The sequence below is a fragment of the Saccostrea echinata genome, unplaced genomic scaffold (genome assembly GCF_033153115.1).
Source record: "Saccostrea echinata isolate AGI-Se365-2 ecotype Australia unplaced genomic scaffold, CSIRO_AGI_Sech_v1 ptg000054l, whole genome shotgun sequence".
Classification (NCBI taxonomy): domain Eukaryota; kingdom Metazoa; phylum Mollusca; class Bivalvia; order Ostreida; family Ostreidae; genus Saccostrea; species Saccostrea echinata.
In genome coordinates this window covers 26,087,501-26,104,104 of record NW_026889803.1, presented here as the reverse complement: position 1 = coordinate 26,104,104, position 16,604 = coordinate 26,087,501, and the positions used below count along the sequence as shown (strand labels likewise).

Here is a 16,604-nt window from a genome sequence, read left to right as displayed (position 1 = left end):
CCCTAATCAATTAATTCAACTAGGACTTACATGGAAAACGGTGAATGTTTCAGACTAGAGTGGATAATGGGTGTTAATTGGGTATTTAGGTGACACTTAACTGGATTGTTGTACAAGTATTGATAATTAAATAATTGGTTGATCGGTCAATTGACAAAAAAAGATGGCCATTCACGTCTGATTTTGCCTTTGCGGTCTGTGAGATGATGATTTTTTGAAAATTCAATTTAGAGGCATGTTGAAAATTTCTCATTAATTACAAACCTTCTATTTCTACTCAACCACAGTAAGGCAACCATTGCACAAAAGTCCAAACTCAATAACTAAATAGAGAAACCCAACAGTGGGTTGTAGGACCAAGTGAACAAGGGGAGATCAGGCATTCTATTCCTGTTATTGGCACCAAATACTATCTGAGCGTAGTAATAAAATCAAACAAATAAATATTGAAACTGAAAGTTTTTTTCTCTCTTATTCAATCAAGATTCTTGTTTGAAATCAAGTGAATTATCATTAAAATACCATTTAGTTTTCAACATGAATGTTTCTGGTACACATAATAATAGAACTATAATGACCGGATCTGAAAATCATGGATATCTTTCCCTTTTCGAATCTCTCGAACCCCGCTATCTCTCAAACATTTTTAAGGACCCTTGAACTTTGAGAGATCTCAAGTCAACTGTACATAGTTAACAAAGCATCAAGGTTGGAATTTGTAAACTTAATTTTTCATTTATATTGGATGAAAATTAGCAAACTTATCATTATTCTATCTTTTTTTGCATCAAATATTTGCAAAAATTAAAATAATCTGCATATGATCACTTGCCTACTATCCTCTGACCACAATCTGTTTTGAGACGAATGATTTGCATTTTGGAAGCAGATCCACCTGGCATTGCTGCTAGAACACTCTCCACCTTACTCCACACACTCAGAACTGATCCGCTTAGGATGTGGAATGTACGAGTTCTTAATCCAATCTCACAGGGGAGGCCCAAGTTTGCCTTCTTACAGCTCCCTCTCCTAAAGAAAACAATACTTTGTGAATAACAATTGTTCAAGATACTATTTTAATGTTTAGGCTTTGGCACTATCCCTAAGGTCCAAAGGGGATTAAGACCTTGTATTCAATTTATTTTTGGATTTTCTATCCCTTAAGATGCTTTTTAATATACTTTTCTGCCAATAGCCTTTATTTTGCTCGGCAGACATATACACAACAAAGCTTTATACAATGAATCATTGTGAAAACCTGCAGTTTGGGATCAACAAGTCCTGTGGCTCACTGCCCATTGCATTCTGTTTTTAGCCTGACTGACTTGATTTTATGGCCACTTGCAACAATTGGAAGTTTTATCATGTCTGATGATATACATACCAGTAAGCATGACTACAGATTTTAGCAGATAGGTTATACTGATCTTCCCACCATGGCTGAGCTATGTCAGGCAATACCTAAAATACAGACATTCAGTTTAGTTTAATACTTCAATATTACAACACATTATAATGATATTTAATCTTTAGAATATTTTCTTACTTCTTGGATAAAACTGGATGTTTCAGAATCAAATTGAAATCTGATGCAGCATAAACTGCAGGCAAAGCACAAATTTGAAACCTACTTTCTCAGCTGAGAATACATGCACAATTGAAACTGTAGATGTCATCAGATAACATACCTTTTTATATTTGCGTTTGATGTTGGAGAGAGGTTCTGGATGGAGTTGTCTCCCTGTATTAGGTCTGTAGACATTGTACAACTTTTCTCTCTTTTTGTTTGTACCAAAGAACACAGCTAGAATCACAGTTTTCTTCACATTTCTCTCCTAAAGTCAAAATTGAATCATAATTTGATTAATGATACCTATTGCAGGCAATCCTTGAACAGGGCATTTTGTATTCAGTTGAACTGCTCTATCTCGAACATTAGGTATATGTCGAAGTGATATGGCAGTCCCAACCACTTTTCCTTTATGATCTGAAACCTTGTTATTTTGAATTCCTTGATATCTTGAAGTTCAATCTTGGTCCCATAGAATTCAAAATAATGAGGTTTGACTGAAATTCCATATTAAACTTCATAATTTGCAAAGAAATCTATGCTCTACTCTTTGTATCAAATATGACCTTCTACAACTGTTCAGCAGAAATGAAGTTATAGTACTGAAATGAATTACTACTCTAAAGTTACTACAGGTGACTCTTGATCTCTCCAAGTTCAAGGGACCGTAAGAAAAGTTCTCGAGATCTGAGGGTTCGAGAGATAGAAAGTGAATAAAATCCAGAATTTTCAGTTCCGATCATCATTGTTCTACTATTATACATAACAGAAGTATATGTTTATAATGTTCATTACACGTTTTCTTTCGTATTTTACAGGTAATTCACTTGATTTCAAAAACAATGATCGTATTTTGAATAAATAAAATGATTATTTTAAGTTTCAATATTTATTTGTTTTCATTTCATGATTACATGAAACCTGAATAGCAATTGTGATTGTCTAACTGGCTCTCCCCCGGGCTTGATCGGTCCTTCACAAGATTGCTCGTAATCAGAATTCAGTTCTTTAGATAGGATTTCTTGTGCAATGTTTGCCAAACTGGGATTGTGTAGACTCTAATAATATTAAAGTTCATAACCTATGGAAAATTACTGACACGTCCCTAAATCATTTTCTCAAAATTATCATCTCGTCCAGTCAAAATAAGTTGTGAAGCGATTTGTTTCTAACATATTAATTATATCAACACTCGGACGATTCACAGGTGTAGTGTCATCTATGTACCGGTATTGTCCGGTAAACACCCAATTAACATGTCCCTCCCATCCACAGGCGGTTTGTTCCCGTTTTGCACACATTTGAATTTCAGGTATTGAAAAAATGTGTGCAAAACGGGAATTTGTTCAGGGAAGATAATTACTTAATTGCTATAGTCTATATTATAGTTGTGAATTTGGAGAAAGAGATTCTACGGAAAGAATTGGAAGTAAAAATGTTAATTATGCACTTGATATTTTGACTTAATTCTTGAAAAAATCATTTTAAAACATAAAAAAATAACACAAAACTATAATTATATTCACATGATACTAATTAGACAGGTTAATTTAAGATTGAATTTATTTACTTATTCATTTTATCTTTTTGAAATAAAGAAACATGGTGAAATGCGATAGGGATATTTGTCTGAACTACCAGTAAAATTCTCATAATGCATTCCCTTAAATATTTATTATAATGTATTGGTAAAATACAGGTAATTCCAGGTAAATCCAAGACGAAGATCAGACTATAATTGCTATCAAAACATATTTCATACCTGTTGTTCTATACCTAATTATCAAAATGTGTGCAAAACGGGAACACCCCCCCCCCCCCCCCCCCCCCCGGCATTCACTGTTATCCAGGTAAGTCCAAGCTGCATTAATTTTACGCTTGATTGACATGTATACATGCGCAATCAAAACTTTGAGAGATAGAGAGTAAACAATGAAATGTGTGTAACGGGACCCAGATTTTGGTTCGAGAGATAGAGAACTTTGAGAGATCGGGAGTTCGAGAGATCAGGAGTAAATTTGCTTCTATAGTTATATAGAGGAAAAAACAGGACTGGAGGTTCACTTCGAGAGATCGGAGTTCGAGCCATCGAGAGTCACCTGTATAAAGACTGAAAAAGACCTATGGAATATTGACTTACCATAGAAGATATGTAAAATCCATCATCCAGTCCTGTGTATTTTCTCCATATGTCATTAGCTTGTGAGAAAGACATTCCTCTTTCAACTGAGACCTGTATCAATATAGTAATTTACTATCAATCACAACTATCATCGTAGGGAACTTACAACAATTCATTCCTATCTTTGATTCATTTTTTTAAAACTGCTTTTGAATTCTGATCCTCTTGTCTAATGAAGGTCAAGTACTTTATAATTAACTTTAATTATCATAGTAATTTACAACTATTATTTGTTCATATCTTTAGTTATTTTCCTCCTAGATTTTGAATTCTGATCCTCTTTAACCAATACGAGATTTTGTGGAGTAGCTGTAAACACACTTACTGTGGTGAGCTCTGTTTTAGCTGTGTTTGCAGCAGCACTGCCCACAAAGGTTTTAGTCTCAATCTTCTTCACGCTCTCACCACCAGAACCAAGATCTGAAGGACATTATAAATCGTACAGTCATAAGCAAATGGTACAGAATTGTCTCTTATTCTATGTGAATTTGTTTCATTACTCTGTGAATCAATCTTTAAAAAAAAAAATTACCAAGAATTCCCATGTCCCATCGTCCACTTCTCTTGGCATCCAAGATAATGGCAGTCAGCGTGTCGGAGAAATATCTGAACAAAGCATTCTGAAGGGCAACTTCCATTCCAAGGATTCTATTGAGGAACTTGCTGATATTGTTGTAATCTGTCATAGAAATAATCAAATCTTCACTGTTCCATTGCAACATATATATACTATATACTTTGTATGGTCTAAATGATATGATTTGCATTAACACAAAACAAGAGACCTATGGTGTACAGAGCTGACTTGAATTGCTAAAACTTTTTTCATTTCTGACAAGTTTATGTAATGATACCTTCAAACTAACACTATGGCCATTATTCTATGTTGTGCATGTGCAGGATATATATACCAATGCTTGCATGTCAATTTGTAAGGTAATTGCTATGTTCTTGATGAAGTCTACATATTCTTGGGTACAACTTGAAATGTGTTGTGGCATCACCCTGACTGCAGTGGCCATAAAATGAACAAACCTAAATCTACCCACAAGGATGCTTGCGTGTTACTATAACAATTCATCTGGTTTTACCATGTTTTACAGGTGTAATCCATTTTCCATGAATTACCATGATGTTCAAGGTATATATAACCCAATAAACCCCAAAATATCTCAATTGTTTTTTCTTATAATTATGTTTTAGACTAGAAGAACAATTTTTTATGTTAATTCTGACTCAAAATGCCACCAAAAGTCAACAAAATACAAGTGTGTTGTGACCACATACACATTCAGATCTACAGGGCTTGATATTCTCTTAACACTATTAAATGTAAATATTCATAGGTAAATAAAAATTTCAGTGGTAGAAATCAGAAGTATTCAACACAACCATTGACAGTTAGTGTTTTTGTACACTGCATATAGTTGAAGTTGGTAATAATGGAGTCTATCAATTAACAGTAATCAGTACATACCCTTCTCCAGTAATGGGACTCCTATACGATCATCAAGGCTTATCAAACCAACACCAGCCAAACCCTTCTTCACATCTGAAACACAAATCATTTAGGGTTCTCATTCAGAAGTTTTTCAAAGTGGTTTAAATAAAATGTATTCTGTAAAAAGTTTTAAAGTCAAACTAACCTGCCATGAAGTCTCCATCATAAGTAGTAGGAATGGGAACAAGTGGAGCATCAAATCCTAACACTGACTTCATCACTGCCTCAAGCGCTGTTCTGCCATACTAAAAATAGCAACAAGTCCATGGCTCACTTTTTTTGGTCAAATGTGTATGGGAAATTGCAGCCTCTTAATATGGTATTTACCTTAAAGCTCCTGCAAGCTCAGATTAACTTCAGATTCACATTAATCATCTTTATCAGTGAATAAAGAATCATCGTAAAGATGATCATATTTTCATTAATTTTCAGCAAATACATTGTCCAGATTTACCTTGTTGTCAAAGTTAAATCTGCTCAGATCTCTGGACTCTGTAGCTCGTCTATCACCATGTGTTAGTGCTCCCTAAAAGTAGTTATTTCAACACTTTACTAAAACAATTTCATAGGAAAATGTTTAAATGCAATTTAAAAACTCAAGAAATATTGCAAGGCAATTTCTTACATTATTTTTAAACTAGTAAGATCTATACCTATCTAACACTGTCTTTTTTAAAGAAAATCCCACACAAAAATTTCTTATCAAGCTAATTTTTCCCCTCTTTTCAACCTCAAAAATAACTTACCAAACTCTCTAGCCTTTTGGAAACAGTGGAAGCAAATCTTTGTTCTCCAGCCAGTTCAGATATAAGGAACATATACTCTGGAGCATTTACTTGATTTGATCTGTGTGTGCGACCTGAAGAAAAAAGTTACAGCATTTAAATGAAGTCACTTGAAAGTCTACACAGCAAAACACATTGAATCTGCTCAAATATCCGTTTTAAACCAAATTTTCATTCAAGTTCAAGAATTATTCATAAAATTGGGAACAAACTGTGAAACTAAAATCCTCCTCCAAAACCACCTTGTATTCTTTAAAAATATTGCACACTAACAGTTAAGAGTTTACAGTGATTCATACCGAACTGCTGGATTGCTCTGTCTGCACTCCAAGGTAACTCCAGTGTAATATGGACTCGTCTCCTCTGATTTATTGCACGTCTGTCTGCTTGAAGGGATATACCAGAACTTGCTGCTTCAGAGATAATGGCCACATTCTGTACAAACAAATTGACAAAGTGGTAAAATTTTCAAATACCAGTACCTATCAGAAAAAAATCATTTACCATGAGTCAGTTTCTTAACATCACAATACTACTAGAGCTTATATTAAGACTTATATATGGATACTGTAGACGTACCTTTTCCCCATGGTATTTATTTACGCTATATATGCAGTAACAATTTTTTTTTTACAGAAATAAGTCCCAGTGCACTTAAAGTGCATTTAAGTCATATAGTGGCAATCTAAATCTGTGTAAATTTCTATCTGCTGATTGAACAGAAATTGCAATTCTGCAGAATTATGACCCGTGGAAAAAAAGTTTGTTTACATTATATATACACACATATATATTTTTAATTCACAATGCAGTACTCTTACCTTTTCTCCATCCATGAATCTTTGCTTCTCTGTGAGGTTTAGAATTTCCAGTGGTACATCAACTTCACTACGTGACTCGTACGTGATGCCATCATCAGTGTTGACAACACGACCCTTTCTGCCTGTCATCTCTGCAACACTCTCTGTCCCTCCCAGTTCATCAATCAGGTGGTCTAATGTGTTGGGTGGAAGTTTTTCTCCTACTTCCGTTAACATGTCCAATAACTCATTCTTCATGGCCACTGCCTGCTCCACAGCATCCATGCCTGTCAAATACAAGGCATATCAAAACCGTTCTTGTTCTTCACATACTTACTTTGAAATCACTAATTCTAGAAGGATTTAAATTATAATTGTTTTCATGGCATGTTCAAATTTCAAACAACTGTATCATGACTGTTTACCAACCATGAAATCAAATCCCCTTGAATCAGTTCTTTTTTTCTTAAACCACAAAAATTTGACTCCACAAAAATTTGAGTTTTTACAGTACATCTCGTGCATATTGGAAACCAAATATGAAGGAAGGGGGTCTCAGTGCACTTTCATTGCAAAATGATACTAGTAATGAGTAAATACAGTATACTGTATGTGTACTTAAAAAAGCGGGCTTCATATTTTAGCGGCTTCGGCGCAGACAATAATGTGCTAATTCATGAATACCGTTAATAAATCATTGATAAACACAATATAAGTCGCGGACGGGTGTAGCGCTAATTCATGATTACGCCAACCACTCAATACCCAGTGACTGCGCTAAATTTTGAATATGTCAATTTATGTACACGTACAGTATACAATAGAATATAAGCTGTCTCAGTATACAATAGAATATAAGCTGTCTAAGAAACACTTGTTTACTTTCCTGCCAACATGTTTTTAATACCCCCTAGTCAATTAAATTGTTTATCCATAATTTCTTCCCTCATGAAAAAAACATTTTTCATTTTAATAAATAATTTACTTACTATAAAGCGGTGAATCTCCATTTTCTGTTTCATTGGCAGTATTTGAGTTATTGACAGTGTTGACATTTTCCTTGGCCAGATTGTTTTTCTTCAGTAGACCTGCAGCAGCTAATGCTTTGTCAAACTCTGTATCCATATCAATTCCTTTGGATTTCTTTTTCTTCTTTTTATTAACATCTTTCTTCTTTGTTTTCTTACTGCTTTTTTTCAACCAAGGATCTACCAAAACATATCAAAGAATTAAATATTTCTGTTCGCTGAGCACATACATGTAACAGAAAAGCAATTATATTCAATACAGAACATTGTAAAATGTGTAACCTGCTAAAGAATAAATGTAGATGTAATAAAAAAGTCATTTACTATAGAAAAGTCTTAGTGTCATACCACAATAAGAATTTCCTTTGTTATAAAGATATTGTCTGATTTAAAAGTAGATTCTCCCCAAATTTATCTATTTAATATTTTTGTTTCAAAGATTTAAGGAAATGCACTTCTTCAAACTAGACTTTCATTTTTTTTACTTGACTTTCATGTTACAAAATTTCAATCCCTGCAGGGAATGTAGCTGAAACTTGTTATTATTGTTTTAAAAATTTATTTTTTTTGTTTGCTTCAAAATCTTAGAAATTTGATCACTAAATAACCCATGATGGGAAGGGATAGAGGCATGATATGGTAAGGACAGAAAGTCAAAGCACCTACTGGCCTGACCACTTAATGGTGGGGACATAAAAAATCAAATTACCAGTGAGCTGTATGACTGATCAGCCCTCACTGTGGCTAATCCTCAGATATAAAATCCAATGCTCTACTGAGCTAAACGGTTAATTCACTAGGTAGTGCTAGTAGGAGCATGGCCTCACTATATACAAATTCTGATACAGTTGCATTCTAATTAAAGCTCACAGGAAATCTATCAACCCATACCTTCATCACTGTCTGAATCATTTCCAAATGGATTGAAGTCATCCACATCTGAATCACTGTCATCTGAATCTTCCTGGAAGTCAAACTCCAGATCACTGATGTCAGAATCCGAATCCGAACTGTCTGAACTGCTGTTATCAGAATCGGATCCATGTTTCTTTTGTTTCTTGGATTTGTGAGTCTTCTTTTGTTCTGTATGTAAAATACATTTATTCATATGATTCGTATGGTTGAACATCACCAATAAAAAAAACAGAACATGTACCACAAATCATGCTTCACTCAAACACTGGGGATTAACAATGTGGTGTATGACAAAAAACACAGAGAAACTTGCAAAAGTTAATCAACATATGGAAATGAGATAAATGGAACATTATGGTACATGCCCAGATGTAAATGAAATCTGAAAAAAGATCTAATGCACTTTAACATTTAGGCATGAACTCTATATTAAAAGGACATAAATTTCATTTCACCGTACAAGTCACAATATCTTCATATCCAACACAAGAAATGTTTATCATTGAATATAATGTAGGATGGATAACATACTTGATCAAGATAATGCTACATATGAGATCATACTAGGGATGTCAACGAATAGTCGACTATTCGACTATCAGTCGAATGGACCGACGATCGAACAATGAAACGACATTCGAATATTATCATAATTAAATAAATACAATAAAAGAGTGATAACGTGATGGAATTCTCATCACAAAATTGAGAAACCGTCTTTCCCAAGAGACAGTCGATAATTTTCCTCAACAAAGAACAGTTGATTTTCCATGTACATATAAAAAGTACAGTGATTATAAGTGCTTCACTGCCGCGTACTGCGGGAATTATTTACCAGTAACTGCCTGTGTTCTTTTTGTAATTTGAAATCAGCCACCAATTTACTAGGCTTTGTTTGTAAAATGAAAGAAAAGGTGAGCAAGCTCACATACCCCACGCTTCCCCAAAACTCGACAATGCAACACGTAATGAATGGCACAGTGCATTTTAAATACACAGTATAATTCAAAAAAGGGGCATTACTTGCAAAAAATCATCACATCAAAACTTCTTGCATATAAGGACATTCAAATCTTTGTATGTTACAAATTTAACTGGGCTGAAGTTTCTAGATAAATAATGGAATCAAAATTTCTTGGTAATATACAAATCTATACATTATTCTGAAATACCTACAAAGTTTCAGGAAATTCAGTGCCGGAATTATGCTGACAAACTGTTATTTAAATTCCTCAGTGATTTCGATTTGTTAATGAGTGTAAGTCCATGTCCAACACATGACAGTTTACACATTTAAATAATTGATGGAAACAAAATTATGATGTAGTCATATGAATCTGTTTATATACTGTACTTATGAAATTATTTAAGGCAAAGCACACCAATTTGAATGGGGGGGGGGGGGGGGGGGGGGGGGGGGAGGGGGAGAGAACTATCGAAGATGGTGTGTGTGTGAGTGTGTGTTTGTGTTAAACCATTAATATTTTGATCTCAAAATCAATAGGGGTCTTTTAAGGTCATAAAATATTTCACATAGAATTTCATTATAAAAAGCTGATTCCAGTGGAGTTTCTTATTACCTAGCTGGAAAGTTTCTTCAATAAAAGGCAAAACTCTTAAGGCAAAAATAATGGAATCGGAATTTCCTGGTAATATGCACATCTACACACTGTGTACTAAATATCTGCAAAGTTTGTCCAAATTCTGTGCAGCGGTTTAAGAGGAGTTGTGCTGACAAACTGTTCATCTCTATATTCAAGATATGGCCAAAAACCTAAGTTGAAAAGTGCCGAAATTCCCAGAAAAAATAATGGAATCAGAATTTCCTGGTAATATGCACATCTACACACTGTGTACTAAATATCTGCAGAGATTGACCAAATTCTGTGCAGCGGTTTAAGAGGAGTTGTGCTGACAAACTGTTCATCTTTATATTGAAGATATGGCTAAAAATCTAAGTTGAAAAGTGCCGAAATTCCAAGAAAATATAAAGGAATCGGAATTTCCTGGTAATATGCACATCTATACATTGTGTGCTAAATATCTGCAAAGTCTGACCAAATTCTGTGCATTGGTTTATGAGGAGTTGTGCTGACAAACTGTTCACCTCTATATTCAAGATATGGCCAAAAACCTAAGTTGGAAAGTGCCGAAATTCCCAGAAAAATAAGGAATCGGAATTTCCTGGTAATATGCACATCTACACACTGTGTACTAAATATCTGCAAAGTTTGACCAAATTCTGTGCAGCGGTTTAAGAGGAGTTGCGCTGACAAACTGTTCATCTCCATATTCAAGATATGGCCAAAAATCTAAGTTGAAAAGTGCCGAAATTCCCAGAAAAATAATGGAATCGGAATTTCCTGGTAATATGCACATCTACACATTGTGTCCTAAATATCTGCAAAGTTTGACCAAATTCTGTGCAGCGGTTTAAGAGGAGTTGTGCTGACAAACTGTTCATCTTTATATTGAAGATATGGCCAAAAATCTAAGTTGAAAAGTGCCGAAATTCCAAGAAAATATAAAGGAATCGGAATTTCCTGGTAATATGCACATCTATACATTGTGTGCTAAATATCTGCAAAGTCTGACCAAATTCTGTGCATTGGTTTATGAGGAGTTGCGCTGACAAACTGTTCATCTCCATATTCAAGATATGGCCAAAAATCTAAGTTGAAAAGTGCCGAAATTCCGAGAAAATATAAAGGAATCGGAATTTCCTGGTAATATGCACATCTACACATTGTGTCCTAAATATCTGCAAAGTTTGACGAAATTCTGTGCAGCGGTTTATGAGGAGTTGCGCTGACAAAAAAACAGGACTGACGGACTGACTGACTGACTGACTGACACACTGACTGACTGACTGACGGACGGGTCAAAAACATTATACCTCACGCAACTTGTTGCGTGGGGTATAATTATTAATTGGACTTGATCTTATACCATGTACCAATTATTTTTTGTTATTTTAAGATTGCTCAAACGCAAGGAAGAAACCATAACTTTGACATGTTTTGACACTCCGATAATTATTAAAACAATTCGCTTATATTTTAAACTGTATAATGACATTTTGATAGCCAGAGCAAACAATAATCGAATAAGCAGTATCTAACTGTTTAACAATTTCACAAGCACTTGACGTGTGGATAGTGTGAGATTAACCCCTCCCCTAATTTACTTCATAATAAGCTTTAAAAAAATCTCCTGGCATTTTTTTCTTTGCTTGCTAAAATAAAAACTGACTGCATGCACAGATCGATTTATGAATTCTATTGACGGGGAAATCATACATTTTGGAGAATTAGGAAAAAATCATGCTATCTACGCGTTACGTTGCATAAATTTTGATGTTACTTTTTAAATTAATTTAAGTAAAAGGGCTTTCTGAATTCTAAATACATCATGTACCAGTGAAGTTTGAAATACAATTTTATTTTCTGAAAATGTTCCGAATATATTCGACTTTCGTTCGAAAAATGCAATCGAATATTCGACTAAGGAAAATAAATATTTTGACATCCCTAGATCATACCTTTCTTTCTTTTGTTGTTTTCATTTTTCTGCTGAACAGATTCTCGCTCTTTTTTCTTGCCATATATTTCTCCAAGTCCAAATATATCAAGGGTTTTCCTTCTGTCTGGAGCAGGGAAATGTTTTTCTACTAATGTTTGAAAAACTCCTCTGTAATAAGACAAAAGAAATAGCCCTTAAGTAGCAATGCTCATATGTGCACCTGTAGCTCATTTCTTCTGATGTAAATAGACAAGAATTATCCAGTGATGAAGTCAAAAAGTAACTGGTTTAGAGTATCTATATATTCATTTTAACAAGATTAAGATGCCCTGTATGAAACAATTTACAAAATGTAAAAACAGTCGAACCTTGTTGTCTCAAACTCGATGGGACCTAGCAAAATTTCTGAGATATTTAAGAATTCGTGATAGTGAGGGTAAAATAGAAAAGAGAAAAAGTGATTGGAACTTCTTGATGACTTCGACATATTCATGGTATTCAAGATAACAGTGTTTGTGATACTGAAGTTCAACTGTATATCTAATGATTTTTTGTTGTAGAGGGTACTTACTTTGCTGTGGACACAAAGTCAGTGAGTTCTCCTCCTTGTTCCTCCAACTGTTCCAGGGTTCTAGCTTCTCCTGTGGACTGCAGTCCTATCACAACACACTGAAACAATACAAAAAAGTATAATTATCACAAATAAAAACAAAGTACCTGTAAAAAAAAAAAGGCTTTTCTTTGAAACTTAGCTAACACAAATTTAAGAAAAGTGAAGTCAAGGTAAAAGGAAAAGTCAAGGTCAAAAAATGTTGATGCAATTGAATAGTTTTCATCAGCATGTATCAGCATATTAGATTTGATGAAAATATCTTAAATAATTTTTTTGAAACAGAGCTAAACACTAATTTAAGAAAAGTGAGGTCAAGGTCAAAGGGAAGGTCAAGGTCAAAAAATGTTGATGCAGTTGAATAGTTCTCATCAGTATGTATCAGCATACAAGGTTTGATAAAAATATCTTAAATAGTTATTTTGAAACTGAGCTAAAAGCAAAGTGACAGAAGCACAGATGGAAGGATGACGAACATGACAAACACTATATGCCCCGGCCATATCCATGGTGGGGCATAAAAACATGTCGATAATTATATGGTATTTCAGTTTCAACACATATATCTAAAGTTTTGATTAGTATTTCAAAATATTTTTTTATGTTTGAAAATATTTTTATCTTGGAACGTGTATGAAATCAAGATATCAATTGCATAAATTTTTGCTTTCTGTTTTATTTCCCTATTCTTTCCCTATTCACCAACTTTGATACAGGCTATAGCAATTGAGTACCAGTAATTATCTTACCTGGACAAATTTCTATTATGTACAATTTTTTCTACCCAAGATTATGAAGTGTGAGCAAAACAGGAACTAACCTATGCAAGATCATGTTCCCCTGCTTTAAATGTATGACCAAAGCAGTGTTTACAATTACCTTTTTTTTAATAAACATCACTCAAAAACCCTCTTCATTAAGTCAATAACTATATCATTTGCCTCAGTGTCTTGCTCAATGCCATACCTTGCCAGTTTTGATCGCCTCACGTGCTAACTCCACACAGTGGTTGACTTTGGCTGATATACAGAGGTATTTAAAAAACCTCTGATGAGCCGACCAGAATTGTCCCCACATGCTTTTCTTCATCCTCTGTTCAGCATCCATCAACTCGGCAGCCCTGCTGAACCGTTCTCGTGCCGTCACCCACTACAAACATACGTACAGGATAAGCTAATTGTAACCCAAATTACTAAGGAAATCTCTGTTTTAATGTTTTATATTTATTACACTTCTTCATTGATCACTAAATTTAATGATCTGGTTCAACCAGGTCAACTGGAATTGAGTAAAAGTGGTGAAAGTCCACTATGTAGTGCAGGCCTCTAAGTGGCCTATAAAATTTAGGCGCCGGCTGTCGCCTTATCCAAAAAATTTAGTCGCCAATGCAAATTTTTATTCCCCAGGCAAGTTTTTTAAGGCGCTATAGGGACCCATGACGTGACTAAGAAAACAGACATGTCCATTGATAAACATGATTTTTTCTTCATTTAAATTTCTTTTCGCTTTTTCAGAAAAAATGTCAAAAATGTTAAAATTTTCAGGAATTTGACAATCACCAAGTCAATTCAAAATGGTCGTCAATTTGGCAACTTATGGAAAATTTTTAGGCGCTAATCAAAAATTTTAGGTGCCATGGCGACTAAATTAGTCGCCAATTAGAGCCGTGTAGCCATACAATTTTCACACTTTTGAATTGGGGGAAAAAACATGAAAGCACACAATGCAACTGTACCATTTTCACACTGTCATTGTAGACCTTGATAAAGTCCTTGGCAAGTGGAATTTCCTCTATTTTGAATGTGACACCTTTAAAGCTCAGCTGCCTGGCAATATACATTCCTCTCAGCTTCATATCCATGGCAACCAATTCCATAGCACCTACCCCCCTAGAAGATACAAGAACATGTGGTCCCAGTATTCATGAAAAATCAGTAATATGAATAGATAACAAAAAAAAATTGTCCAATCGGATTTAAGTCTGATAAATCATTTCAAATTTATCTTACACAAGCTGAATCTCCTGACTACTGAATCAATACTATTCTGTATTTTTGACAAACTTGCCAAAAATGTACCTTTTTTCCACTGCCTGGATAAAATCATTGAACTCCGGGAAAGGTGTGCCTGGTCCCCATAAGCCTAGCCGTGTCATGTAGGCCATGTTCTTTGGTTCTGAGGCACCAGTAGCACTAGCATACACAATCCTGGCATTGGGAAGACGATTCTGCAGTTCCAGGACAGTCTGGCCTGTCTTTGTTGGTTTACTAGAGCCCACAGGACACAGATTCTTAGCTTTATGGCACTCATCAAATACAATCTTATCATTATTAAGGACAATTTTATATAGTGTAAAATAAATCCTAACTGTACCTAAAGAGGCCATTCCCTACAGATACTAGTTTCAAACAAAACTTAAGTAACAGTTGATGTAAAAACTTATATCTATTAATTTTTTATCATTTACCTATTTATTTAGTACTTATTTATTCAATTTCACTCAATGTATGTACAGAGGAGGTTTTGAACAATGAATGTCTTATTGATCTGTATCTTTTCAAATGAAGTTGGAAAGAGTCTCTCAATGTACAGTTGTACAGAGGAGGTTTTGAACAATGAATGTCTTATGGATCAGTATCTTTTCAAATGAAGTTGGAAAGAGTTTCTTTTCACTTAATTTTAATATCTGCAAAATGTCTCATGAAGTTACAAACAGATATGATAGGGTGTAGCTGCAGAAGTGTAGCTCAGACAGTCAAACCATAGACCTACAGAGCCATCCATTTAAGTAACTCCAATTTATGGCCTTTTTTGGTCTCAAGGTATTACTTCTTGCATTGTATGCATTCCACTGCCTAAAAGGTGGTATCCGTTAATGAGAGATAAACTTACTCCTAATTTTTGTTATTTCATTACCTTTCAATGGTTCCAAATGGCCTCTGTGGCTTTGGAATGTACCTGTTTCAGAAACTTTGCCTACTGATAGCCATTTTTAGGGTCATACTAAAATAGGCTTAAACTTCGCTATATCCATAAATTCACTATATCCATGTTTGTACTAAATGAGTATTATTGTAAAAAAAATTTTTTTTCTTATCCACTCCACAACACAAAAGGCTGAATTCAGCATCCAAGGGTTATACATTTCCCAACATTAGACGGGGGCTTATCAATCAGTAAACAATTTGTTTGCTGGCTGTAAATATTCTATTGTGAAAAAATTCTATCCCTCTTTAGAGATAAAAAAAAAAGGATACAACTCCATCAAAATCCTTCCCACACCATTTAAGAAGCTGTTTGAAGCGGGTCTTGTATTTCCCACTGGACTGACTTTCTCCAATCAATGAGGAATAAGTGGCAAAAATCACACCCTTCTTCACACTGCCATTTTCCTTGGAGGATATCTTGGCATACTTGAACTGAAATTTTCATAATCATAGTAAGTCAAATAAATATACTGCTATTTCTAGGACTTGGAGCTTGTCATTTTTAAACACAAATTTACCTTATTGAGGGCATGTACTTCAATTCTTCCAGCACCAATATCTCGTAGATCTCTCTCTGCATCAACTTTCAAATCGTTTGATACACTCAACCTATAAAGTGATGATAAAGTCATTATAATTCAATATTAAATCTATACAAAATGTCAATAAGATTTACATACCTATTATGTACACTGCTGGCCCAA

General features: G+C 34.5%; 1 protein-coding gene across 1 annotated transcript in view; it reads right to left on the bottom strand.

Moving 5' to 3' along the window:
- LOC133171641 (protein strawberry notch homolog 1-like) overlaps nt 1-16,604 on the bottom strand; it is a 30,144-nt gene that overhangs the window by 3,018 nt on the left and 10,522 nt on the right. Inside the window, exons 8-28 of the mRNA XM_061306426.1 lie at nt 16,419-16,509; nt 16,171-16,332; nt 14,992-15,233; nt 14,649-14,802; nt 13,880-14,062; nt 12,875-12,972; nt 12,323-12,471; nt 8,758-8,949; nt 7,828-8,046; nt 6,860-7,125; nt 6,338-6,473; nt 6,000-6,112; nt 5,708-5,779; nt 5,399-5,498; nt 5,230-5,304; nt 4,285-4,431; nt 4,078-4,172; nt 3,711-3,803; nt 1,689-1,835; nt 1,385-1,461; nt 829-1,029 (exon numbers count right to left, since the gene is read on the bottom strand). Coding sequence (XP_061162410.1) covers nt 829-1,029; nt 1,385-1,461; nt 1,689-1,835; nt 3,711-3,803; nt 4,078-4,172; nt 4,285-4,431; nt 5,230-5,304; nt 5,399-5,498; nt 5,708-5,779; nt 6,000-6,112; nt 6,338-6,473; nt 6,860-7,125; nt 7,828-8,046; nt 8,758-8,949; nt 12,323-12,471; nt 12,875-12,972; nt 13,880-14,062; nt 14,649-14,802; nt 14,992-15,233; nt 16,171-16,332; nt 16,419-16,509 — 3,012 coding nt within the window. The remainder of the gene's footprint in view (nt 1-828; nt 1,030-1,384; nt 1,462-1,688; nt 1,836-3,710; nt 3,804-4,077; nt 4,173-4,284; nt 4,432-5,229; nt 5,305-5,398; nt 5,499-5,707; nt 5,780-5,999; nt 6,113-6,337; nt 6,474-6,859; nt 7,126-7,827; nt 8,047-8,757; nt 8,950-12,322; nt 12,472-12,874; nt 12,973-13,879; nt 14,063-14,648; nt 14,803-14,991; nt 15,234-16,170; nt 16,333-16,418; nt 16,510-16,604) is intronic.